Here is a 27009-nt window from a genome sequence, read left to right on the forward strand (position 1 = left end):
GCAGATCCAAACCAGACAGTGATGGAGGTGTAGAGAACAGACTGGATGATGGCTGTGTAGAACTGGATCAGCAGCTCCTTAGGCAGGTTGAGCTTCCTGAGCTGACGCAGGAAGTACGTCCTCTGCTGGGCCTTCTTGATGATAGTGTTCTTCTCTGGGGAGGAGAAAGGAATTTTGGCGTAGCTCCAAATTTATTCAATGTAAAATGCACAAATCCACACCGTTGTTCACTACAGTGTAGAGGGAGAAGAGCAGTGGGGAGAGCACACACCCCTGGGGGGCGCCAGTGCTGATAGTCCGGGTGCTGGATGTGATGTTTCCCAGCCTCACCTGCTGACTCCTGTGAGTCAGGAAGTCTATGATCCACTGACAGGTGGAGGTTGGCACAGTGAGCTGGGTGAGTTTAGTGCTGAGGATGTCTGGGATGATGGTGTTGAACGCCGAGCTAAGTCCACGAACAGGATCCTAGCATATATCCCTGCAGAGTCGAGGTGTTGCAAGTTGACAGCATCATCCACTGACCTGTTAGCCCTTTAGGCAAACTGCAGGGGTCCAGCAGGGGGCCTATAATGTCCTTCAGGTGGGCCAACACCAGTCTTTCAAATGACTTCATGACTACAGATGTCAGGGCAACGGGCCTGTAGTCATTCAGTCCAGATATGGAGGTTTATTTGGGACCGGGATGACTGTGGAGTGTTTGAAGCAGGAGGGAACTTCACACAGCTCCAGTGATTTGTTGAAGATCTGAGTGAAGATGGGGGCCAGCTGGTCCGCACAGATTTTCAGGTACAATGGTGAGACACCGTCAGGTCCAGGAGCCTTCCTGATTTTCTGCCTTTGGAAGAGGTGGCTCACGTCCTCTTCACAGATCTTGAGTGCAGGTGAGAGGTCAGAGGGGGAAGGTAACTATTTGAAGATGTCCATGACATGCATCCAACACAAAACAGTACATTTACAGAGGCAGGCAGAGGGGTTGAAGGAGTGGGGGAGATTCTCATTGGCCTCGTGTCCTGCCCCTGGAGCCCCGGGTGTCGGGGGTGCTGTGGGGTTGGTGACGGCCTTGCCTGATCTGGGCTGGGGGGGTCAGGGCTCCCCTGGCGTGGGGGCCCGCTCTTGACCTAGGGATCTGGGGACTCGGGCTTGTGGCTTATGCTCATTTCTGGGCGGGTGGTGTGTCCCTGGCCTGGGGGCCTGTCGTCTCCTCTCCTCACCTGGGCCCTCTTCGGCAGGGGTGGGGCTCCCGCTGTTCCCCCTGCCAGCTCTCTCACAGTGGGGGCATTCGGGAGTCTCTGGGCCACATGGCCGGTGTTGTCGGGGTAGGTTTTGGTGCTCCTCCTTGGGGGTGCTTGACTGGGGGGGCTGAGCCCTTGTCCAGGGATGAGATCAGCCTTGGGGGCTGCTGGCACTGCCTGCACTCTGGGGAGGGATGCCTCTGGCTGGGCTGGGGGACTGTTGGCCTGGTTCTCCGGCATTATCGCTCCCTGGCGGCGGGGAGCTTCCCGGCACGGCTTTCTGCTGTTCTTCCTTGGGGCGGGGTACAGCTTCCCCCGGGACATGCGGTCTGGGGTCCTTTGCGCTTTGGGGGGTCGCGGGATGCCCTGGCTTCTGGGGGTGGGGGTCTCTGGGCGCTGCGCAGGTTGATCCGGTTGCGGTTTGGTGGGCTGCGGTGGGATTGTAGTGCGATTGTCGATGCATCTTGATGCATTGTGCTTTTTCCCTGGGCAGGGTCTCTGAATGGCTGCTGGGCATTTAGTTTGTGCATTGGAGTCCGGGGGAGGCATTTCCTCGTTGCCATGGAGGGACCAGTTTGCGTTCCTGTTTTGCTTCGTTGGCCCCGGATCCATGCTTCCCCATTTCTCTGTCGGCCAGTTGTTGGACCCCTCTGGATACTGAGGTATATAGTTAGTTTTCGGGATGTGCAGTGTGGGTGCGGGGCAGGGCTGTGCTCTGGTTTGTTCTGGGCTTGTGCCTGGAGTTCTCGGCCCTTGACGAGTGGGTGGGTTGGTGGTGGCATACAGATGAGCTGGTTGATTTTGCCTCGTTGCTGGTTTGGCTGGTGTTGCACGGCGCCAGCCGGGATATCGGCTGGCGCCGGCTGCCTTCGTTTTTTCCGGCGGTTGGGGGGACGGCAGACTTTTATTGGCAGGTGCATGGTGACCTGCGCGGCGCATTTGCTGCCGGGCTGGGACTTGCTGCTGGTGTTTCTCTCCGCTGGCTTTCGCTGTCGTGTGATTCCGCTCGCTCTCTCTCGTTTGCCCGACCTCGCACACAGGATTCGCAGTGGGCTTGGCATTGGGTGTCGCCGTTCTTGCGCAGTGTGCGCGTTGGCCTCGTCACTTGTGCATTGGTGTTGATGATTGCGTGGCATTTGGGCGTTTTGGTGCGCAGTGGTGGGGTGCTGGGTGGAGAGGAGCACTGGTCTATGTTGTGTGCGCGCCGCGGTAGGTCTGGGCGCTGCTCTTACGGAGGTTAAGCTTCTTGCGTTCCGTCCGCATTACATTGTCAGCTGGCATTTGGGTCGGGGTCTTCCGCGTTTGCATCGCGGTGCATCTGGGAGTCTTTGTTTTTTGATTTCTTTTTTTCTTTCTCCCACCCCTATTGGCTACTGGGGTTCTTGCCTGCCTGTTGCTGGGGTAGGTGTGGCACAGTCGTGGCATCCCACTCTCACTAACAACTACATTCTTTAACAGGCTTATGCGCACACACATGTACACACACACATACAGACACATTATCACACATAGACACAAACAAATTTAGGTTGTCCCTGGTAGAATTATTCCTGATGCTTTTCTTTCAGTTACTTATTTAAATTAATTGTTATTGTGGCTGTGCTGTGTTGCTTATTTAGTGTGCTTGACTGTTTCTTGTTTTCATTTTTCTCTTAGTAGTCATACTATGTCAGCTGTTTATTGCTGCTGTTCGGCTGGTTGTCTTTTACTATTATTATTATTTTTATTGTTTGTGTTTGTTTGTTGTTGTTTTTCTCCTCCCCAAGCCCCCCCTCTCTGTTCTATTGCAGGTTTCGTTGCTTTCTGCAATTGGTGTTTCTCTCTGCTATTCACTGTTGTCCCCACCTTCCATCCCCCTTCTCTTCCAGGTCTTGTCCTTTCTCTGTGCTGCCTGTTTGTGCCCCCCTATCCCCGTGTCTGCCCCCCTGTCTGGCCCGGTGACAAATCAATACATAATTAAATAAATAATGAAACAGACAAAGGAGTATATTAATACTTTCTTGTTAAAGTAAAATCTGTCTGGCACAATATGGTATCCAGGTCATCACACTCTATACCAGGCTGCTGGGCAGGACAGGTTTAAAAAAAACAAAAAAAAAACAACAACAACTATTTGAAGATGGCGTTGGAGTGGGGAAGAGGAGTGACTCTGGGCTTTTCAAACCTACAGTAGAAACCATTCAGCTCGTCTGCCAGTCGTTGAGTACCAACAGTGTTTGGGGATAGTCACTTGTAGTTTGTGAGTGTCCGTAGGCTTCTCCACACTGACGCAGGGTCGTTGGCTGCAAAGCTGTTATTTAGCTTCTCAGCGTAACACCTCTTTGCAGCTTTGACCTCCTTAGTCAGCGTGTTCCTGGCCTGGTTGTACAAGACTCTGTCCCCACTTCTGAAGGCCTCCTCCTTGGTCTGACGAAGCTGCCTGAGTTTTGATATGAACCAGGGTTTTTGGTTGTTGTATGTGCGGAAGGTTATTGATGATATTTTGTCTGAGTGCAGAAGACATGTTTTTTATTCCCCCCCATGAAGCCTCAGTGCTAATGTCTCCACTGCCCATGCTCCAAGGTGTAGTGTAGCATGTCTTTCTATTGCTTTTGACCAGATGGTTAGATCTAGAAAAGCCGAGAAAGTCAATAGTGTAGAAGCCTTTGCTCAACAGCTACTGGAGATTTCCCCTCAGAAAGTATTAAGGCGGTTTATATTGGAGCTGGATAACAAAACCTTGGTTGTGCTGGGAGTCATTAGCTGCTGTCAATATGCTGCATTCGCTCATTCACACTGAACAAAACATTGCGGCGTAATCCCGCAATCGTGTGTGCTTTCATAGCGATCCGGCTTTCCAGGTTAGCCTATGAAAAAAAAAAAAAGGCCTGACTTGTAACACATCAGCGTTGAGACGCCACACCTGTTCCGGCATGCCGGCTGTGGCTTTTCACGAAGGGATAGTTCCACCTCTGTTACTGCCAACATTCCCGGCTCAGAGGCGGATTAACACCCCCCCCCCTTCCAGGGCTCGGTACCTTTCATACAGTGCAACTAACCCGTTAGTACTTGATATATTGTGACTCTTGTGTTAGTACTTGATATATTGTGACTCTTGTGTAGGTCATAAAATAAATCTATAGTAATTTTTGTACTTATTCCCTCTCCTCTGTGCTTTATCCAGGGCTGGACTAAGTTCTATGAGTTTTCTTTGTCTGACCTTCGTGCTGGATTTGAGATCATCGACAGGCTTTTTGAAGGTAGGAGGGCTGGTAACAAACATTAGAATGCAGTGGAGAGCTCTACTCTGCAGCACTTGTGGTAATAAGACCTTAAATCGGCGGATTCTTTGATCAGTTACCTCTTTAATTTACACTACCCTCGAAAGAGTATAACCTGGATTTACATTTCTATGCAGAGTATTTATGTGAGCACCTGACCTTCATTTTATCTCCTTTAATTTCTTTATGTGTGTGCGCACATACACAAAGGAAAGTGTGCACTCATTACACTTGTTTGTAGCCTTCTTTGTGTGTGTCTTGGTATCTCCAAGGTGGTAAACCTTTCCAGTGGGAGTTTGTTCACGGCCTGCTGGAGAGCGCAATCTATGGTGGCCGCGTCGACAACCCCTCGGACCTCCGCATCTTGCGCTCCTACCTGGAACAGTTCTTCTCTGTACATCTCCTCTCGTCCTCCCTCTCAGTTGGTCAGAGAAAGAGCAGAGTGGGAGCACGCAACTTTCCATCTCAGATCAGCCTCCCAAACTCTTGCTCTATATTGGTAGGTTGTCAGGATGACACAGTACTGTAACACATGCAGTCGGCATGCACACAGTTGAATTCACACTTACAGGTATAGGTGCTGTAGAGCTCTTAAAGATGTCAATGAATGAATTTTTGCTACTTACTTTTTCTGTGCTTTAAAGGTTAAGCTGCAATGTAGTGTACACACACTCTAATGGTCCCAGGTGCACTGGCAGAGATGTGAAAACTGTTCAAAAGAAGGGTACTGGATTAATGCTTCCCAGCTTTTCTGACTAGGTTTACTATTCATGGCTTGGTCTGTATTGAACTTTCATTAGTCCATGTTGTGTTAGCTTCGTTTTAAGCTGGTTTATAAAGTACAAACAAATCAAGAGTTAGCTTCAAGTTTAGACTCTTGGTTTTGTTCTTTCTATTATTTTGTATTCTGTTGATGCAGCTTAGTATAAATAAGCAGGCATACATGCCCAAAATTGTTCATTATATGTCAGTTCATTTGATGGCCTATTTCATTTGGGAAGCAAAAGAAGACAATATGTGAATCTGTCATTTCTGTTGGCAGTGTGTTTAAATCAATTTAACAGTCAGTAGTAAGTGGGAGATAAGTTTTAGTAATTTAAGCCTATAGTACTTTTTGTGCCAGCTGGATATTTTTTAAGAAGTTGCATCAAACCATAAAAACAACACACCTAATTAAGAACAGTGCAGCATTATTTATCCTGTACTCCCACACACCAATATAACAGGCAAGCTACAAGTTTTAACTTTTTCATTTTGTGTTGCTTGGAAGTTCTAAAGTCTTGTGTCTTAGCGCTATGATAAAAAATAAGCAGCATGCTGACATTATCTCTCTGTTCATATGTGCGTGTGGGTGCATCTGTGTGTGACCTGTGTCTGTGTGTCTTCCCAGGACTACCGCAGCGTAATTGAGAATCTCCCAGAGGATGACAGACCTGCATTCTTTGGTCTGCCTGCCAACATAGAGAGATCCTCTCAGAGAATCATCAGCTCCCAGGTGCACCCACACTCATACACACGCAGCCACCCACTTATTGCCACAAACAAACACACACACACACACACACCCATTACCTCCACCACAACCTCAATTTCTACCTCACACATGCAGAAATACAAACACAAAGGCACACACATAAATTGTTTTCCCCATACGCTCACACAAACTAACCAAAGCACGAACACATTCATCAGTACACATGCAACAAAATTAGGTATCAGAACCAATCAGAGCATATTTTAATTGATCAGTATGGGTTCTATTAAACTAAATCAAATCTAGATTGTTTTAACCTAATGCAGTTTTACTCTGTAATAACACTACAGTTTATTCTTAACGTGCTGTGTTGCAAAACAGCAAGCAGCCATGTCAGTGAAGAAATCTACATTGAAAGTGTGTATCAAACAGTGAAGCACATGGATCTGGTCAGTGGAGAGACTGGAGTTTTCCAGCTTCTGGGGTTTAAAACAAAGCTCCACTCACTGAGTCAGGTCAAACGAGATGTTCCTGCCAAAAAGAAGTCTCAGTTTCTTTTTCATTGCACTTCTTTTACAAAAAGGCAATTTATCTCCTAATTACTGTTCATATTACAGAGGTGATTACTCTACCAGATTGTAGGTGAAAACCTGTGCAGTAACATTGAATGAAATTGCAGTTATTTCTGTTTTATCAGTAAATAATCTGTGTATGTGTGTTTTTGAGTGTGTGAGTTAATGTATATGTTTGTGTTTATCCTTCAAACAAACCCACATCCCCAGTCATGTTGCAGGGACCCACCTCTATTCAGGAGACATAAAAGCAGTTTATTTTAGGGTCAGGACTTCAATTTAAGGTTAAAGCATTATACCAGGCAGCCATCCGTTTCCATTTATTTCACTATGGAATAAAATTCACCCTGCCGAGACATGAAACTAGGTTTAGATGGGCAATCCATCACAGTGAATATCATGTCTGCTTTGATTGTTGTCAAGGTTATGTTGTCATTGCGTGGTAATTGTGTTTCTAAGGGAAAGCAGATTTTAAGACTACAATGTAACAATACTAAACGTTTAACAAACAGTGCAGTGTTCAACAGTGCAAATAGAAAAGATGATTTAGATTTAGATGATTTGTTTATTACTGGTGAAAAGGTTGGGGTTACACAAGTAGCTATGTAGGTGAAGGCAGAGTTTCTCAACCAACTGGCAACCTTGATATGTTTGTGTATGTTTGGATTAGAAAATAAATAAAAATGCTTTTAAAAAGTCACTTCTATATAATGTATTTTTAAGCTCACAACACTCTGTTTAACCATAGAACTTTACATCTCTATAACTCAGATACAGGGAAAATAAAACCAGGGTCATTCTCAAGAAAGTTGAGGGACCGGATCAGCGGCTAGGGAAAGAAGTTAAGCGTGTGTGTGTGTGTGTGTGTGTGTGTGTGTGTGTGTGTGTGTGCATGTTCTTATATCCCGGAGGGGACATTTAACCTGAATGAACGCTAATCGATGGTGACAAAAATTGAGGTCCCCACGAGTAGAGATCCTTTGTATGGTTTAATACTAGGGTTAAGTTTCAGGGTTCAGGTTATAATCAGGTTCAAGTTAGATTTCGGGTAAGGGTTAAGGTGAGGCATCTAGTTGTGATAGTTTAGGTTTGGACAAGGGGTGAGCGAATGCATTATGTCAATAAAGGTATACAAGAACATAGGCTGTGAATGCTTACTCAGCATTCACACACAATGAGATGTCCCCACGGGGATAGAGGAACAAATATGTATGTGTGTGTGCGCACATGCATGGTTTTCTGTGTAGTGGTTGATGGTCGTGGCAGAGTCTGATGTAACTCAACACAACACAGTTTCACATACACCAAATGTGTTCTTTCACAGTGTGTGTTTGTGTGTGCGTATGTTTAAGAGAGAGAATGAGAGAGAGGCATCGCACCAAAAGGAAAGGCTAGAAGATACAATCATAAAAGTAATAGAAGAGATACAGGATGTTGAATGAAAGGTGCATGGCGGAACTGCTCTGTTTTTCTGACCAACTTTTTTATTTGTTTCTTGCGTGACTCACACAGAATTGCAACTCATCCTTGTTTTTCAAGAGCAAAATCACTGTTTTCATAACAGAACTTAATACACCTGTTCACAGAACTAGTGCACAAATGAAAGGGGAGTGATAGAGTGGACAGAAAGAGATGTTTTTGTGTGTGCCATTATCCTGAGCAAACGCATTTAAACCACACAGAACCATTACAGCTGCGTTCTACAGCCCCCAAGTGGGTGTTAATGCACTTAAGTCCATTCATACTGTCACTGTGGTCTGCTGATCGCTGGAACCACCAACCTAGTTTAATTTACACAACTCTCACAAGGCCGTGTGTGTGTGTGTGTGTGTGTGTGTGTGTGTGTGTGTGTGTGTGTGTGTGTGTGTGTGTGTGTGTGTTACTGTCTTTCTTTCTCTCTCCACCTCTCCCCTACTTGTGATTGTATCCCCTCCTGCTGTCATTCGTCATTGTCATGTTCATGCTTTCTCTCCCCCCTCCCTCTTAATTTATGCCCTTTCCTCTCCCTAAAGACACTTGTCACTTTCTGTGGGATGGGCACTTTGCCACACACGCACACCACACACACTGAACAGAACCCAGGGGACTTAGTCAGTGGTTTTTAGTGGATGCCATTTAAAAAAATGCATAAGTGTAGTGTGAATGACCCAAGAATGGTCTCCTGAGGATTCCCTCTGGCCTGCAGACGTGATGTATTATGATGTGCCTAATGTGTTTTTATATGCAATGTCATAATTAAGACAATGAAAATATGTGTATATCCAGAAAGAATGTTTTCCCCCCATCTTCTCCAAATAAATGAGCTGTCTCTGATTGTGCTTATGTTCAGTTCAGTTTCAGCAATAGCTCCATTATACTGTAAGATCTGCTTGGTAGATGTCTTTATTGAATGTCATCTTGACTAAATCCATGAGAAATAATCGCCTGATTAAAAACCCCGAACCACAATCCTGGATTACATTGAATTAAAGTGAAAGCCATACCAAAATTGACGACACCCAGTGCGATTAAAACTGAACTTTCTTACACATAGATATTGTCTAGTAACGTTTTCTTCCCAGTTGGTTATGACGGTAAATGCAGTTGCTGCCTGGTAGTCATAGATTGAGATAAGAATAAATTGTAATATATTTAAATCCCTATATATTTTAACCCCAGTATATTTCAAATCTCCATCCTCAGCTGCCCTCATTTCTATCGCTGTCAGGGTGAAGTCCTAGATTAACTATCTGTTTTTTTATCCTTCCCTTTTTTCCTCTCTCTCTCTCTCTTCCATACAAGCACACACATGCATGCACATACACATACATACATACACACACTTTCCCTCCTGAGCAGAGAAGATAAAGCAAGTGCTAGTAAAGAGTTCTCCTGGCCCAAATGAAAGCCATTTATCAGGCGCTTTGCCTTCCTCACAACACACACATATATAGAGTCAAGATAAAAGCACTATCCAGGACTCTAAGCTTGAAGCTAAGCATGCTTGATTAGGTGTGTAAGAAGATGTGTTTGGGGTTTGGCCTTTTTTTTCAGTTGTAATATTCCAGGACAGTGTTGACTGTCTCTGGAGACTGCAGCCACCACAGATGTCAATGACATTTTATTACCGCATTTTCAGAAATAACAGTGGATTTATTAATCATACATTACTTTTGGGTGAAATTAGCAAAAGTAGATATTTATTCTGTTCACATTTTACGTATTTTACACACGAGACAAGTGTGATTTAGTAAATACCACAAATACCTTCTTTGTCTACATAGTGAGGTATCATCAGTCACACTTGCAAGCAACATGGGCTATTGATTTTTGGGCGCTACAGGACCTATCTCATAAACAAATGCCACACTCAGAAACTACACGAAACAGGTACCTTTGCTCCTTTGCAAAATTGATTCATGTGTTTGTGTTTATCATTTACTGACTCACAGGTTATTTCCCAGCTGCGAGTCCTGAGCCGCTCGGTAGCAACAGGTTCAAAGTTCGACAGAGAGCTCTGGCTGAATGGACTTTCACCGGTCCTCAACTTGTGGAAGAAACTCAACCAGGTCAGTTTTATTTTCCAATTCATCTTCCCCACCCTTTCTAAACTGAAAGCACACGCCACTGATTCTTCAGAAAGAATCAAACCTTTTTCTTTTATGCTGACCTTTCTCTTCAAACCAAATTGCAAAGCTGACCGTATGAATTTCATCTTGATCAGCTTGATTTAAAAAAGGTCTGCAGCTGGTTTTTATTTGTATGCGAAATCACGTTTTTACATTGCCCATGCAGCAGCATCCAGCTAGAATTAAAAGCTTTGAAAGCTAATGGGAAATTAGTAGAGTCTAATTGAGCACTGTGAGTGATAGCCACTGGTTTGCCTAGTCAGGCAGCACTCCTGTGTGTGGTTGCTTGGAGACCGGCACCTTTTCAAATCAAAAGGACATCTACCTCTACATTAAATAATTTAGCCACCATATTCCCTCTCTCTCGCTCTGGCTCTCTTTTATTCACTCTCATGCTGTAAATTACACATGCCCTATCCTTTGCTCTCATTTGCACCTATGCCTCCCTCTCACTCTCTCTCTGCTTCTTTTTCTCTCTCTCACTTTCTCTCAGTCCCTTGCAGACAGAGTTGTTTTTTACTTACTGAGAGGAGAATGATTGACTGTGTTAAGTGTTGCCATTGTATCACAAGCTAGCTTCCCATAGATCACAATCTACCACTGACTGCTTTCAATTAACTGGCCCTTTGTCGTCAACTAACCCTCTGTGTTTGACCATCAGCCAATGTGTGTAGCTTGAATACAGATGCTTGTGCGAGCAAATTATGTGTGTGTTTATAATGGTTGGTTGTCAACGTTAGTGTGTGTATTAATGTGCATGCTTTGTGTGTATATATGGCCATGTGCATTTCTGTGTGGGGGGGGGGGATATGTATTGTATGTATTTATTTTGACAAATCCTTATGTAGTCCGGATCGAGAGGAGAGGCACAAGAAAGCAGAGACTGTTTAATTGGCTGTTAAGTTACATTTTATATACAATCCAGACAATAGCAGAGCTGTCGTCAAGATAGATGTTTGTCTCATTTATCTCTCACTCTCCATTGTCTCCATCCCTCCATCCTACTCTCTCCCTCTCTTTCGTCCCATGCCTCTTACTGAATAAATGTGAAGAAAACAAAATAAGGTGCACATACCGAGTGTGATGTCTGCAACAGGATTCTGCAAAATATCAGTGTTTGTGCACATTTGTTTTTTTCTGTGTCTGTTTGTGTTTGTACACAAATAAGGCGCAAACTCTTGGTGTACTTCTGATAGATCTCTATGTTAAATGTAAACAAATTGTCCCCATGGTTTGCACAGCAGAGAGAGAGAGAGACAGTTTCCTATTTGGTTATCTTATTATTGTGGAAGAAACAAGGATAGAAGAATTTAGTTCATAGGGATCGCTGGGAAGATATACTACAGTAATGGAAGAGAAGATGCTGATGCACAGCAGCAGTTATGAAATGCATTATACATCTTACTCTAAATAATACTATGTCCGTGTTACTGTGTAGCGGCAAATTTGAGCCGGATGTCGTGGTCAAGTGATAAGAGTGACATAAAGCAACGTCAGTACACTGTATAATTTTATACAGCAGGGCTTGAAGCGCTACAGCACAGAGTAAAAATATATATTGCTCTGAGGTCATTAGAACGAAGGTTGTCTCAAAAAAGTTAAATATCGTGGAAAAAGTGACATTTTTATATATTCTAGATTCAGTACACATTAAATGAAATATTTAAAGCTTTTTTTTGTTTGTTTTATTCTTGATGATTACGGCTCATGGATATCAGAACTCCTGTATCTCAAAATGTGTTATTATTTTAGAATAAAGACTGTATAATACAGAAATGTCGGCTTGAGAAGAGCTCTCTAATCAGCTCATTGACTCAAAACACCTGCAAAGGTTTCCTGAGCCTTTAATCTCTCTGTCTGGTTCTCACAATGAACTTTTCCACGATATTCTTAGATGCACCTGTATGATGCAAATTACGGTTTTACCATGACTCCAACAATCTGTCCATCCTGTCTGTCTGCTGTCTATCAGGGTTCTACTCTGATCCACCAGAAGGTGGCCCCGCCTACAGAAGGTCACAGGTCACCTGTACTGTCATTCATCGCTCTGGAACAGTTCAACGCCATCCGCTTGGTGCAGGTGTGTCAGAAAACCAGTGCTCTTACATTTTCAAATTATTTCAGAAATGTTTGATGCCCCTCTATTTCATTGTCAAAAAAGGAAAGCATTCTCACTGGGTGGTGTTTACCGAACCTTTGTAATTTGGCACAAAGCTTTCATCAAATAGCACAGGGCTTGTACATAAATGATGGGAAATTGACTTTCCTTCATGAAGATGCATGAGATGAGTGTGAATCAAACAGTTAGATTGTGTTTTAGCAGAAGTCTGTATGTAACACTCATAATAATGCCTCAACAGTACTGTATAATGTTATGGTTCCATACAGCACTCGCATGTGCACTGAATACTTTCTTCAATGCAAGATAATAACATTTGTTTTTAAGAAAGCTAAAATAATGATGATTTGATGAAAGTAAGACAGGCCAGTAGCTGAGCCCTGTCAGTCAATTACAATGAACCCCCCCGCCCATGTACCAGTGTTTTAAAAATGTTGGCACAATATGTACACTAAACTATAAGCATTATTACAGAGCATCCACCAATCCCTGGCTGCCCTGAGCAAGGTCATCAGAGGGACCCAACTGCTAACTCCTGAAGTCCAAAAGCTGGCCACTGCCCTGCTCAATCAAGAGGTAAGAAAGGAGAAATAAACACAGAAAGGTAAAGGGGAAGTACATTTGAGATATTGTATGTGTGTGTGTGTGTGTGTGTGTGTGTGTGTGTGTGTGTGTGTGTGTGTGTGTGTGTGTGTGTGTGTGTGTAAAAACAGCAACTTAACATACTGTAAAAGCTAGTTTGTGTTTGTGCATTTTAAAGATGAACTTTAATTGGGCCTCAGTTCAGTCAAAAGATGAAAAGGAATAAAAACTGAGTAGTTAAATTATCTTATATTGCACTTGTTGCCATGGTATCAAATTTGCACACCGCAACCGTCCTGTCTCTTATAAGTAATATGAGATTCAAATATTTTCTCCACTGACAGTTATGTACATTGTTTGGATCTTTGATTCATCACACCTCTCTCCCAACCAACGTTCTCCAGTTTGCCTCACTCTTTCCTGCTCTCTCTCTCTCCACTCTAACATATCCCTTCACTTAAGTTAGTGTTCAATACCAAGGCTATGACATGCGTTAGCTACCAGGTAGGTTTTTGAGATATAGTTGAAATCAATATCACAATATTGATAAGAATATTTTTCCAATAACGATCTATAACATGTTATGGAAAATGTATGCAAATAAGATAATCAAGGGGATATTCAAGCTATTAAACTATTCCATTGTTATGCATTGCACATACGTAAAAATGAGATGTCCTTTGTAATTGTATATCACAACAGGCCAAACATAGTTCCAGTCAACTGTTTGCTTGCTATGTTAAATCAGTGCTCATGGTCACAGTAAACCCAGAAAACTCACGTTTCTTTTAAGTGTCCATCTGATATGAGTTTCCACAAATGAGGACATCTCATAGTGCCTGATGACTGACCGACGTGCAGTAATTACTCCGTATATAAAACAGATGAGCTCTCATTCCTGTTTAATACTTTTATAACTGTTTCTCCCCCTTTTTAATTATACAGTATAAAACACATTCCCATGGCCCAAAGTAGCGAGCACAGCTTTTTTCCATGATCATTTCTAGGACCCATTTTAAGATGTTCTCTCCATTTGTGTTGTGCATAAAATATGTAAAATGCAGCATTTCAACTTAGAGTTTTACCATAGCCTGTTTTGTAAAGAAAGATGATTAATTATATACAGTCTATGATTATGACCCAAAATATTGGCACAGGCCTGTTTCCAAGCGTTTCTACAGACCCAGATCACATTGTGTTGAACAATAGCTTTTATCTTTGTTGATGCAGCTGTGTGTTCTGGTAATCCACAAAATCCATGCACATATTAAAGCAGAATTTAAAACTTAATGACTTATCTAGCACCTGGAGACTTTTGGTGATGGGCAATGTTTTACGTCACGGTCGTAAAGTTAACAAGCTGCTTACTCCTTCTTAAGAAGAAAGAGGACATATAGCGACAAAGTGAAATGTAAACTGATTTTTTACAATTTCTGTTCAGTTGTCTTGACTATGTGGTTATGGAGTGTTTTATAGCCGGTTGTTGAAAATAGTATTACAACCCAGAATGTAAATGAGATTGGGAGTCTTTGCAAACCAACCATCACTGATTAGCCCAGTTTCGACCAGAGAAGAAGAACAGAACGTTGCGGTGATGTGATTTATATATTTGGAAAATAGATCATTTGGGGTTGTAATATTGTAAGTATGGCAGCCACTGCTCTGGAGGGATTAGCTCCATTGCTGCTCTCCTCAGCTGTGCAGTAAAAAATAATTAGATACTTGGAAACTACCCAAGCATCAGAAGACAGAGTGGTACGCAGCGCTGCAAAACAGAAATAAATATCACCACTGCCTTTAGTCAGGGGAAAGATCATTAATATCTATGGAAGCAAATAAGGGTCATTAAAATTTTGAGCTTGTGAAATGATGTTCCCAAATAATTTCACAGCCTGCTGTTGTATATCACCTTTTGTGTGCATGTGAAAAAAGATTGCACGCACTTATCTGAATGTGTGAGTCTGTAATAAAGTTTTGTAGCTATCTTAATATTCTGTGCATGTTTGAAAAATGTTTTGTACACACATGTAATTTACACATATGTAAAAAGTGTAGAAATATTTTGCGTATTTGTAAAAAAAAAAAAATTCCTAACACTGAAGTTACAAGCTCAGAGTTACAAGCACAAATTTTGACCCTATTTTTACACCCAAGCTGTCAGCAATTAGCACGCTGCCCACTGATAATTAAATCACAGGAAGTCAAACTGTCTAATCAGGGGGCAAAAGGTTTCAGCGTGTTCTGGTTACTTTAGCCATCTGGAGTCAACATGGAGGAGTCCAAGGCAAACTAAAACTTTACTGGCATGTTCCGTGCTAACACCTGTTATTAAAACAACCTGTAAGTCCCAGAAGAGTTCACCTCGCTGTTGAAAATATTCCTGCACTTTACCACATACACACAATATTTCTACAGCTACAAAAACTTTTTACAGATGTGCAAATTATATCTCTGTGCACAAAATATTTCCCCAGTTGCAAAACACATTCACATGCTTGAATTTGTGAGATTCTTTTTTTTTTTCTCTCTCAGTGTAACAAATTAATATTAATGACCTGTATTTGCTTGCGTAAATATCAGTACATGAGGACTGATGCAGAGATGGCTTTTTGATTCAAGGTTAAACTATCTTTAGCATCAGTTAATTTTTCAGTGCCAGTTGTAGTAATTAGCATGTCAGTACTGATTGTTTTTATTGTATTTTATTTAACTGGGTGTCATAAGCAACAAAAGGCAATCAAAGTAATCTTCTTATTCAAAACACGTGCTCACCAGCAAGCCCCCAGCAGTTATTTGAAAAACTCAGCGAGTTACCTAGGAGAATTTGCACCAATTAAATGCTCTGGCAGCGAACTGTAATGCAAAATTAAATGGGAATTCCTCATGAGGTACTATGTTTAATGTGAAGCATTGGTTGGGTGCAACTCAAATAACACAAAGACTAATTTGGTGGGAGTATTCATTGATTACTTTGTTTCAAACTAAATAAAGAGATCTCCCTCTTGCTCAGTCTATTTATTTGCTTTATATGAAAAACAAAAATAATAATGAAAATATATTTGAATCTGTTCTCTGGTATGCTTTGAGTGGATGCCAGTAGCTCTGAACGTACATTTCTGTTTTGGCATCAGTAATGTTGATCATAAAATATTAACACATATTTGCAAACGTCAGTAACATAACTTAAGCTTGCATGTTTATCTCCTCACACACTTCAATGTGACTGGTTCAAATGCAGCTAAGAAACACACAAGGTCTCTTTTAGTTCCATTATGACTGCCAAGCTTGAATAACATCAAATTCTTACTCCTCAATCTACCGCTGTGCATATTTGTGCGTGTGTGGACGGCAGTTCTTTGATCTCTGTTTAACAGTTAAAGCAACATGGACTGTTCCAGATGCTCCAGAGTTAACAGTTGTCTCCTGAGGGAAGCATTTTTTTGCCACCTACACACAACTATTGCATTTGTCAGTGCTTTCCAAAATGAATCATTTGAGAATTTCAAAATTACACAGATGAGCATTTTGTATTCAGCCACCTCATTGGTTAAGGTATCATTAAGGACTAAAATGATTTAGTTAGCATCTGGAAAGACTCATTGAGGAAAAGGAAACCAACGTTGGCTGTACTTTTGTACATTCATCCAGTGCTCCTCACTATTTGCTGCACCATAACAACATCACACTACATCCTGCTTTGGTATCTCTTTTTAAAAAAAGAACAGCAGTGTCCACAGAAAAACAGCAGCATTTGTCATTTTTCTGTGGAGATGTATTTATTTATTTATTTTGCCAAACCGCTGAGGCAGTGCAGCCTAGGAGAGTTAAATGTGGTAGTCACTACAGTTTCAATGTGAGACACAAGGGACGGGCAGATGGACAAAAGTGAGTCAAAGGAACTGTTACATGTACAAAATATAAAATGTTTTTTTGTCACTGTGATGCTTGTGATCACAATTCAATTTAGTGTAACAAGGCAAATATTTATACAGTAAGATAAGAACTTCATGGATTAACTTATATCTGCAAACACTTTGCCATCAGAAATTTATCACAGAAAACATGGGTTATGTTATGTTATGTTTTAGCTGGACCACAGTGGTGATGTAGCCTAGGAGAGTGCATGCCCTTTAGTGAGGGTCCAGTGTTGTCAGGTTTGTCCATCTGTGTTTATGGTATGCGGTTTACACCACTAGGCTATAAGGACACCCCACAGTTGAGTGACTTTTAATACTGTTTTTAGCAACTTTATTTAAAAAAATATAGCCGCAAGCGGCGATTCGCAGGTTCATGCCTTTTTTCGCAATATCGCCATCAAAATAATTTCACACATACGGTTCAAAATTGTTATAAAATATATCCTGCAAGTTTTGTAACAACTGGACAACCATTTTCTGATCTATAGCTTGATTTGTATCATTCCACGTCCAGTTACAATGCATTTAAAGCGCCACATAGAGGTCGATTTGAATTAAATTTTCAAGGCATATTTCTGGCACTCATGTGGACATATCCTGTGAGTTTTGTGATGATTGGACCAACGCTTGCAGATTCTTGTCTATTTATGTCCTGAGCCACACCCTTTACATGTTTATTGGTCAATATCTTTAAAACGAAAGGAGCTATCAACAAGCTTTATACAACTTTATATATGCTAAGGCCAATGATGATCCAGAGAAAATTTTGTGGCAATTGGAGCTACGGTCTAGGAGGAGATGGAAAAAATTGTTTGCATTATGGCAAGCGGCCATAAAAATCCTGTTTTAATGTGTGATGTATCTGTATGTCTTGGGCAATAGTTCTTCAAATACGCTAGTTGACCTTTTATTTGTAGGAGAGCACTGACTGCAAAGAACAAAACGTTTACTGGGAAAACTCCGTACCTTTCATCCAGCGCAGCCAGCCACCATATTGGCGTAATAACCGCGGATAATAAAGCAGCATAAATGCGGCTACATGACAACAAGCGCAATCCATAGCCTGGTATCAACCGATCCAGCACAACAGTTTGTCCCATACACGGAGCAGCAGCACAGAGTCACGATGATTAACGATGCTTCACTCACCAAAGCAGGCTCACTTCAGCAGAAAGGCGCAGCAGCGGCTTTTCCTCTGGGCAAACTTCTGGAGGACTGAAGTTTTTCAGAGAGCCCGCAGAATCGTTGCGGCCTCGCAGTGCTGTTTAACATTTTCCACAGAGTTTAATAAACGTTACGATCCGACCTCCACCTGTTTGTTGGGCAGCCATGTTTAACCCTTTAAAGTAAGTTCAGTTTCACAGCATCGTCCAGATAACTCCCGCTGGTGTCATGTTTTGCAATCCTCTCAGAAAGATGAAGATGAAGACAGGTACAAGATGGTCTCCCTCAAAGCCAGAGGTGCTTATCAGCTCACGCGCGGCGCTGTCAGTGAGACAGTGTCCGTTTAACGTTAGCTTGCTGTTAGCGATGTTGCTAACCTGTTGCTATCTGCAGACTAGCACGGCTCTCACACAGCACAGTACACAAAACTGTGTAGCAGATTGACAAACTTATTATAAACCAGCCAGGCTACTGACTGTCTGTATAATTATTAAATTACACCTTTCTGTCTGCTGCAGCTTGTGGCTAAGTTACCTCCAGAGAAAAACAGGCTGGAAGTAGCAGGCTGACTCGTAGTTCTGCTCCGCTCTGCCTGTTAGGCCCGCCCCTTAACCAATCACAAGTTTAGAAAGGTGACAGGCATCTACATGAACGAATCGGAGGCCACAGCTCAGGGTCAGAGGTTACCCTCTTAAAGTGACAGAGCCTAATATGACAACACCTATAAGCTACTAAGCACTTTTTAACTATTAACACAGGAGTGACATAATATCAGAATCAGCTTTATTTGCCAGGTATGTGTGCACAAACGAGGAATTTGACTCTGGATTATACATTGCTCACCATGCACTTACTTATACAATAATACAATAATAAAATCAACTATCACTGGGGTAGCCACCAATTTTATTAGGGTGGCCGTGGCTCCCCGGCAGCACCACTGGATGGGACAAACATTTTATGATCAATAGCTTCCTTTTGTACATTTATAGCGCCTCCTAGTGGTCGATTTGAATGAGACTTGCAGTGTATGTGTGAGGTGCTGATGTAGACATATCCTGCAAGTTTTGTGTTGATTAGACAAACAATATGCATTTTGAAGCCTGTTTTACGTTTTATGCCCTGCAGTTTGATTGCATTTACAGTGCCCCCGGGTGTTCGATTTGAATGAAACTTTCAGGACATGTTTCATTAACTTATGAGGACATGTCCTGAGAGATTTGTGATGATTGAGAATGAATATGGGAATCAATATGGGATTTATAGTGTAATTTGTGTAATGCTAAGCAGTTGTCTTGCGCTTGTAGCGCCCCCTAGTGACGTATGTACATCAAACTGTCCGGGTATATCCGAGGCACCTATCTGAGCATATCCTGTGAGTTTTGTGATGATCGGCTCTACAGTTGTGGTCATTTATGTCCAGAGCCACGCCCCTTTCAAAGTTCATTGGTCCATATCTTGAAAAGTAATTGAGATATCGACATGCTTTATACAACTTAATAAGCTTGATCCAATGATGATTCACTGAAAATTTGGTGGCAATCGGAGCTACAGTCTAGGAGGAGATGTCAAAAATGTGATTTTCAAAAAATTCAAAATGGCGGAAAAAAACTCTAGGCGGACCTTAATAATCCTTGAGGCTTTTTTGTAGAGCACATTGAGCTGCACCTGTGTGAGAAATTTCAAGTCAATCGGAGTTACGGTGTAAGGGGCGTGGCCTTTCAAAGTTTGCATTTTTAAGCGTTATTTACAGCGCCACCATGTGGCCAATTGAGTTCATATTTCTATGGAAGCTGATGCACACCATTTCCAGTTATTCCCCCCAAGTTTCATGTTTCTAGCTCATTCCATCTCACGGGAATTTGAGCCGGCGCGGCAGACAACAAATAATAATAATAACTAAAACACACCACCTAAAAATAGGGAGGGAAAACACTAGCCACTTTTTGGGCAGACATTAGCTACTTTACCTTGTCTTCAACACAGCTCAGTGGATCTGCAGTCCTCCTGCATGCTGCTGCTGTAGCTCTCTGGGTTGACAGCTTCATTTAATGAGGAAGTTGTTGTTATGTGCTTGTATTCATGTATTCTTGTTTTCTCTATGCCTGTTTCCCTCTGTGTCAGTGTCCTTTAACATGGCAGAATAAATGGGAGGGACCAGAAGAACCAATGCAGTACCTCAGAGCTGTAGTAACACGGGCTCTTGCGATACAGGTAACACTCCTCTTTCTCTGCCAGTCTGCCTGTCTTTCTCCCTTTCTCCCACAAGCACCCAAACAATACTTACATCAAATGCGCATATGCACGTCAAGTAAGACAAACACACAACCATCTTTAGCTGTGATAGTACATTTTAATTTTGGAGAATACTTTAAGAGATCATTTTCCAGACTTTATACAGTGTGAAAAAAACATATTTTTTTCATGAACTCATTAAACATCTGGTCTGTGATAGTTGTCATGTTTTTTTTTTTGTTATTCCTTCAGGGACTGAGAATCATACAGGCCTGCTACTATAAGAGGACCTTTGTGTTCAACTAAAATATCTGTGGGATAACTGGTAGTAAAGGCATTGGTTGATGACCTTACTGGTTATCAAAAAACCCAGACGCCCCTGGCACTACTCTCCCGAGAATGAGACTAAAGAGGCCTAAGAGTTTTCTAATCAGCATTAGCATAATGACTGAGGGATCCATTTAAATCCATTGTGCATTCATATTCTACTGGGAGCCTTGTCCTCCAGTTCTGAAGAATATTGCGGGAGGACATTTTTGGATTTGCTTCGTTTCAAATGATTTAAAAAGAACCTTACACCTCAGATATCACAGACCTTTTTCTGGTGTCTCTCTTAATGACACGAGTCCTTTACCTGAGCCTGGGTCCAAGGACCAAACTTAAGTACTTTTGGGTTATGGCTCAGACTAAAATAATTTATGGTGATTATTTCGGCAATGTGTTGACTAAAATAATGCCAGAAAAATTCTACTGTTTTCAAAAAGCACTTCATAAATAAAAGCAGATTATTATATAAAAGTGTGTGGTTCTGGGAAGTGTTTGCCCCAGGTTGGTGCCAGGAAATAAAGGCTCTGGCTGAAACTCCTCTACGTCTCATCTCCACTGTGTCTGACTGTACGCCTACCTCAATATGCTCTGGCAGACTACAACACACACATACACGCACACGCTCTGAAATATTTTTTTCATTATTCGTGTGGGCGAGCTTCACTGCCTGTATATGTCTGTCAGCTAGCCAGCCTGCCTGCCTGCCTACCCATCTGTTTGTGTGTACGTCTCAGTGTCAGCCTGCCATCTCTTGTTTCTTTCTGCACCCCATCTGTCTTCATGTGTGTGTCTATCTGGAGGCTGCACTGTCCTTTACTGTCTATTTCTGCCCACCAGTACTGAGTGATATCTCTGTTAGCAGTGTGTCTGTGTCCTGTTAGCTAATCAGTCTAATAAAGGCGGAGATGGTCAAAGTGACTGCTGTGTGGAGCTGCTGAAGAATAAAGAGTTAACAGAACAGCAGTGCACCCCAGACTCGCAGGACGACCTTGAAAACACCCAAATACTCACACGCACACAAACACACATATATGCACACAAATAATATGCATACCAGCACACACTGGCTTGCTGTATTATTAATACCCAAATTTATTGGTGTGTCTGCCTCTGTGTGTGTGTGTGTGTGTGTGTGTGTGTGTGTGTGTGTGCGCGCACGCGCACGTGGGTATGGGCTTGCATTTGTGCATATTTTTCTTGGCATAATGCTCATCCCAATTTATCTTTAAGGCCAGTGCAGACTGATGCTGTGCTAAAAAGGAGTCCATTTATAATATAGATTGGATCAGATGTTTGCTCATTCTACCTCTATTTGTCAGCAGTTTTCTTCACCTGACCTCCAAATCCACCAGTTTCTATGGTGATTTAGAGAAAACTGCCTACCTGTTTAAAAAAATGCAAATGAGGGCCCAGAATAGATCTTCATTCTTAGGTCAGTTCTTAAGACTTAAATCTGGCCAGTGCAGCCATGCAGGCTTATATTATGATTGGCTGTAGCAGGGATGGAAATTAACACCTGCCACCGGGTGGATTTTTCATTTGGCGGCCAAATGTTGGAAGGCTAACTGCCACATTGGCGGGTAGAATTTCTGTTTGGCGGTAATTAGCAGCGGACCAATGTTCTTGCTGGTTATGTGTCACACTTAAATTGGCCCCGATGTACCAAGGTATCTAAAATTGTGTAACACACGGATTATGGGCATTCATTGGTGGTCGTTTATGTTCATTTCATGTTACTACTACGTGTTTGATTGGTGTAGATTTGTAAGGGGTAGACGTTATGGGACAGATGACAGGAGTTGGGAGGGGAGAGTGACTTTAGCCGCTTTCTTACGGAGATCAGCGCGGAGAGAATATCCGCTTTTATGTTGCTTTCGCTTCTTCATACTGAACAAAAGTTTGCAGCTTTATCCCGTGTGAAAAGGCCTTTATCCCACAATCATGTGTGCTTTCACATAGCGGTCCGACTTTACAGGAACCAGCGGCGTGCCGCAGCATGTCGGCTGTGACTTTTCACAAACAGATCGTTCTTTCTGTCTTTCTGTCTTTCTGTCTGTCTGTCTCGTGGCTGTCACCAACTTTCCCGGCTCAGAGGCGATAAAATCTGACCATGCCTTTCATAAAGTGCAGTAAGCTGGCAGATTGGCGCAATACCCCTGTGAAATAAGGCAGCGTGAAAGCTGCTAATTACAAAAGTTGTACTAGGAGTGTTTTTAGCTTTTAGCTGGCTAGTTGGCGGTCCAGTCAGTGTCTGTCACACTGTCAGAGATTAAGGAGAATAGACGGTATAAAAAATGTTGATCCCACAACCGGGATTCTGTCAGAACCAGGAGGCCAGAAGAGGGGGATTGTAGAAAGTGAGCAGTCAGATGAGGAGGTTTGAATTGAATGATAAAGCATGACAAGAGTGAGGGGTGATGAGATTTAAGTTGAATGAGTAATGAGCATCTTGTAAGTTTATAAAACAATTTACTGTTATGTCTTAAGTACATTTAAGAGTAATAATATAATTTTGCTTCAGATTTCACTCTGGCCTCTGGACATATTACCTTATTATCTCAATTAAAAGGACGGAAACAAATATTTTTGTGACACAAAAGGCAATTTATTATTTTGGCCGGTGGATTTTTTCATCTACCAGTAACCTTGGCAGGTGAGCCGAAAAAGTTAATTTCCGCCCCTGGCTGTCAGTCTAAAATTTTTCACTCTGCAACATTTCCCGAAACAAAGAAAGGAAAATGAAAATGAGAGCTAGGATTGTATTGTGAGATATAATTTCAGGTTATGTCCTGAGCTGACAAAAAAAACCAAACTAGTTTTCACAGTGACACAGTGCTTCCCTGATCAAAGCAGATTTTGCTGAATAAGGCAGACTGGATCTGCACATTGGATAAGGCTTAGCGGGGACCTACTCCAGTCATACAGATCCACACTGTCTTCTTATATCTGCATACAGGGTCTTTTAGTATCTGCCATACACATACACATCACTGTCTGTGCATGCATGTGCCTGTGTATGTTTAAGTGTACAGTGTATACTCATGTTCCCATTAGCGGGTAATTGGGGTTCCAATGTTATCAGCTTGTTGATGAGGTGCAAAAAGGACATGGGGACATTAAATATTCTATTTGCCACACATTTTTAATGACTTTATGTTTTGCCCTCTCTTTTTGTAACCTTTTTTATCTCTCAATAACAAACACACAAAGATAGAAATTATCATCATTCCACTCACAGATTGACGTTCTCATTGACTATTTCTATTTTTTGTAACCAAACTATTCATGGTGAGAGAGTGATTATAGTAAATATATAAAGTATAGAGTAAATATAAATATTCAGAGCCAGCTCTATTTGTGTCAGATTTCACCACTTGAACTGTAGAGAATTGTGTGTATTCTCATTATCTTTCATCGATCCACTAAATGTTTTGCCTGACTTCTGTGTGAAACTGATTTTATGCCTGAATTATGTGTTATCTTTGAGTGTTTATTTGTTATTTGCTAGGTTTTTGGTTCATTAATCTGTGTGTATGTGTGCGTGTGTGTGTGTGTGTTTCTTTCTGTGTGTGTATGTGTGTGTATGTTTGTCTATATATCTCTCTATCCAGAGTTGGGTGGAGCGTTCAGGCAGACAGGCTCTTCTGTCAGACACCCTAGATCTAGCTGAGCTCTTCCACCCTGACACCTTCCTCAATGCTTTGAGACAGGAAACTGCCAGGTAACACTGAATGCATGTGGGTTTGTGTGAGACAGAATGAGTACGCATGCTACGGTTAATAACATCTTTTTCTGGCTTTAGGTCCATGGGTTGTTCTATGGACAGTTTGGTGTTTGTCTCATCGTGGAGGAGTCCCATTACGCAGGCCAAGCTACAAGTCAAGGTAGAATTACAACAAGCACACCTTTTCTACAGATCATGCATGCAGACACACACTGCTCCAATTCAGCTGCAGAATATTGGCACTATAAACAAGACGCACTCTGGCGGAGTGATAATTGGAAAATAATGGAGTAAAAGGCTGCAAGAATAGAATACAGATCAGATTCTCCAAAAAGAGAAGAAAACAGAAGTAGAAAGAAAGCAAAAATTTTGTTGCATGTCCATTAGAGACAAGTCCACTCCATTTGATAAGAGTCATCTCTGGTCTCCTGCACAAATCCGTTCAGTTAAAGAACTGGGAGCACACATACTGTACAATACTGCTGTCAGTCTTCATTTCTTTCCCTTTCGTGCTCTGATTTAAGGGTGATATAATTGTATTGTCTACTATAGAAAAGCTTTTAGGTATTTGTTATAAATAATAAAAATTGGCGCAATTGACTTGCCCTTAGTCAAAATATACAGAGAGAGAAGGGTGTGTGTGGGTGCTTAAAAAGAGGCTACAGCTGCAGGGAGGGAAGGGAAATACTTAGACATCTGACAGAGAAAGAGAAAGGGGATAATGATTATGAAGTCATCAGCTTTCGTACACACACACACAGACACAATGTAGCTTTATCTGAATTTGTCTCTCACTCACTTTTTTCTTGCCTAGAACCTGGTGATTTAGTAGTTGTCTGTGTATGTTTGACTTGATGCCAGATTTCCCTTTATTGTCTCGCCCTCTGTGGAAAATCCCTGAGTCATTGGACTGAATTCACTCTTACATACACCCGGCCCTCTTGCCCTTCCTTTTTCTTTCTCTATATATCTCACCACACGTTTTGGCTTTGTCATCCTGTCCTTCTGTGTTATCTGCTGCTCATGATCTCTCCTCTCTATATATCTTTCTTTGTCTTTCTCCTCAGTTTACAATAACTGTTTTATTTTTGCCTTTGCCCCTACCGCTGTTGTCTCCTTTTGCTTCTCATGCAATCCCTCTCACTCTTTTTCCAGATTGGAGGTCTCCAGTTGGAGGGTTGTAGCTTTGACGGTGTTTATCTTTGTGAGAATCAACATGACTCTCCCAGTGTGTCAGCTGTCCCACCCTGCTACATGGCCTGGGTTTCACAGGTATGGATTTATGTTTAAAACAGCAACATACATAGTCGCCTTCACCAGGGAAGTTTGTTTTCTGTCTGTCGGACATTTAGATGTGTGTGAAACTTGGCTTTTGCCCATATTTGTGGTTCTGTTTGATTGTTTATGTTTTCTGATATTATCACAAACTAACAGTGATAGACTGTTTATCTATTCAATGTGAAATGTAACAGTTAGACTGATGTATTAAGGTAAAAGCAGTCTTGAAATGGCAGAATGCTGAACACTCACATGGGGATCTTTGGGATTTGATCATTGATTAGTTGTTGAGGAGTAGCTGAGAAACATCTGCCATTATTGTATGATTCTAATAAATGTAAACTACTTAAATACACAATAAATGTACATATATTCATTAAGTTGTTCTGTGATCCTAGAACTCTGCTGCTGACTCCGCTGCATCAGAGGAGAGTATCTGGCTGCCTCTGTACACAAGCTCAGAGAGGGTGAAGGTGGTTACGCACATCTGTCTGCCCTGCGGAACAAACTCCAACCAGTGGATACAGACTGGAGCAGCGCTCTTTCTCAAACAGCAGTGAAAGGATGCCATCTTGGTGAGGGCGAGCACCTAGAGAAAATAACAACAGGGGCTTTTGTTGAGCACTGAAGCCTCAGGTGAAGATAATATTCTCATGAAAGGCAGATGTCACTGGGGCAGCAAATAACAGGACATATTATTAACGTTCTGAAATGTCCGGCTCTGATTCCGACACCAAAATTTTCTTTGTAAGCAACTTAGCTTGGTGACCAAAAACTTATAGACGTAGTTACTTTATGTCACTATCATTTGCATAATACGGTAAAAGGGAAAGCACCACAGGAGAAGAAAACAGTTTGCAAGTACTTGATTTTGCAGCCACTTGCTTTTTGATTTAACAACACTAATACTTAAAAAGTCCTTTCTTTTCCCGTCATGGACCACACAACAAATGGAGCAACAATAACATCTCAGGCTGTAACAAGCTTTGATACCTCTGAGTTCTCCTACTGTTAGTCCCATAAAACACTACTCAACTCATCTTATACATTTCATAAATTAGTGTAAAACTGCACATTAGTAATTCTTAGTTTCTTGTGTAAATAGCTTGTGCAGAAAGCAACGGTATCGAAATTTCATGTATTTTGCTCAAAGTTTTTGCCTTGAATGTTTGTTTCATAGTTATTCTGTTGCCTGAGTGTATTTTTGGACCATATTTATTCAAAATAAAGATGAAACAAATGTCATTATTGTTATAATGTTTAAAAGTAGTCACTAACATGTCCCAGTATTGGGACATTTCATTTCAGTTGTATCATGTTTTAGTGTAGAACTTGAGAATCAAAGCACAAACAGGAAAGATTTGTGTGCGTGTGTTTGTAGGTGTGTTTCAGAGCTGGGCTGACCCTCCACCACACACTACCAGCAGTCACAACTGTTCAACAGTAAACAATACAGATCACAGTTCACTCAAATCTGCTGAAACAGGCTTTACAGGCATGAAATGCCTCAGTGTCTG

The 27009-nt window shown here is 41.9% G+C and overlaps 1 protein-coding gene across 3 annotated transcripts in view; it reads left to right on the forward strand.

Annotated features, from left to right (window-relative positions):
* Nucleotides 1-26742, forward strand: part of LOC119882869 (cytoplasmic dynein 2 heavy chain 1) — a 194770-nt gene extending 168028 nt beyond the window's left edge. For 2 of the 3 annotated variants that reach the window (XM_038693177.1, XM_038693180.1), the window contains exons 86-96: nt 4396-4471; nt 4765-4991; nt 5883-5987; nt 9970-10086; nt 12119-12226; nt 12740-12841; nt 20053-20142; nt 24102-24211; nt 24293-24374; nt 25370-25486; nt 25891-26052. In XM_038693177.1, the coding sequence (XP_038549105.1) occupies nt 4396-4471; nt 4765-4991; nt 5883-5987; nt 9970-10086; nt 12119-12226; nt 12740-12841; nt 20053-20142; nt 24102-24211; nt 24293-24374; nt 25370-25486; nt 25891-26052 (1296 nt within the window). Of the gene's footprint in view, nt 1-4395; nt 4472-4764; nt 4992-5882; nt 5988-9969; nt 10087-12118; nt 12227-12739; nt 12842-20052; nt 20143-24101; nt 24212-24292; nt 24375-25369; nt 25487-25890 lie in introns of all 3 variants that reach the window. The other variant, XM_038693179.1, reaches the window with a different exon arrangement.
* Nucleotides 26743-27009: the final 267 nt, after the last annotated feature.

Source organism: Micropterus salmoides, unplaced genomic scaffold (assembly GCF_014851395.1).
Source record: "Micropterus salmoides isolate LMB-PRFRI ecotype aquatic unplaced genomic scaffold, ASM1485139v1 Ms_hic_scaffold_3, whole genome shotgun sequence".
Lineage (NCBI taxonomy): Eukaryota > Metazoa > Chordata > Actinopteri > Centrarchiformes > Centrarchidae > Micropterus > Micropterus salmoides.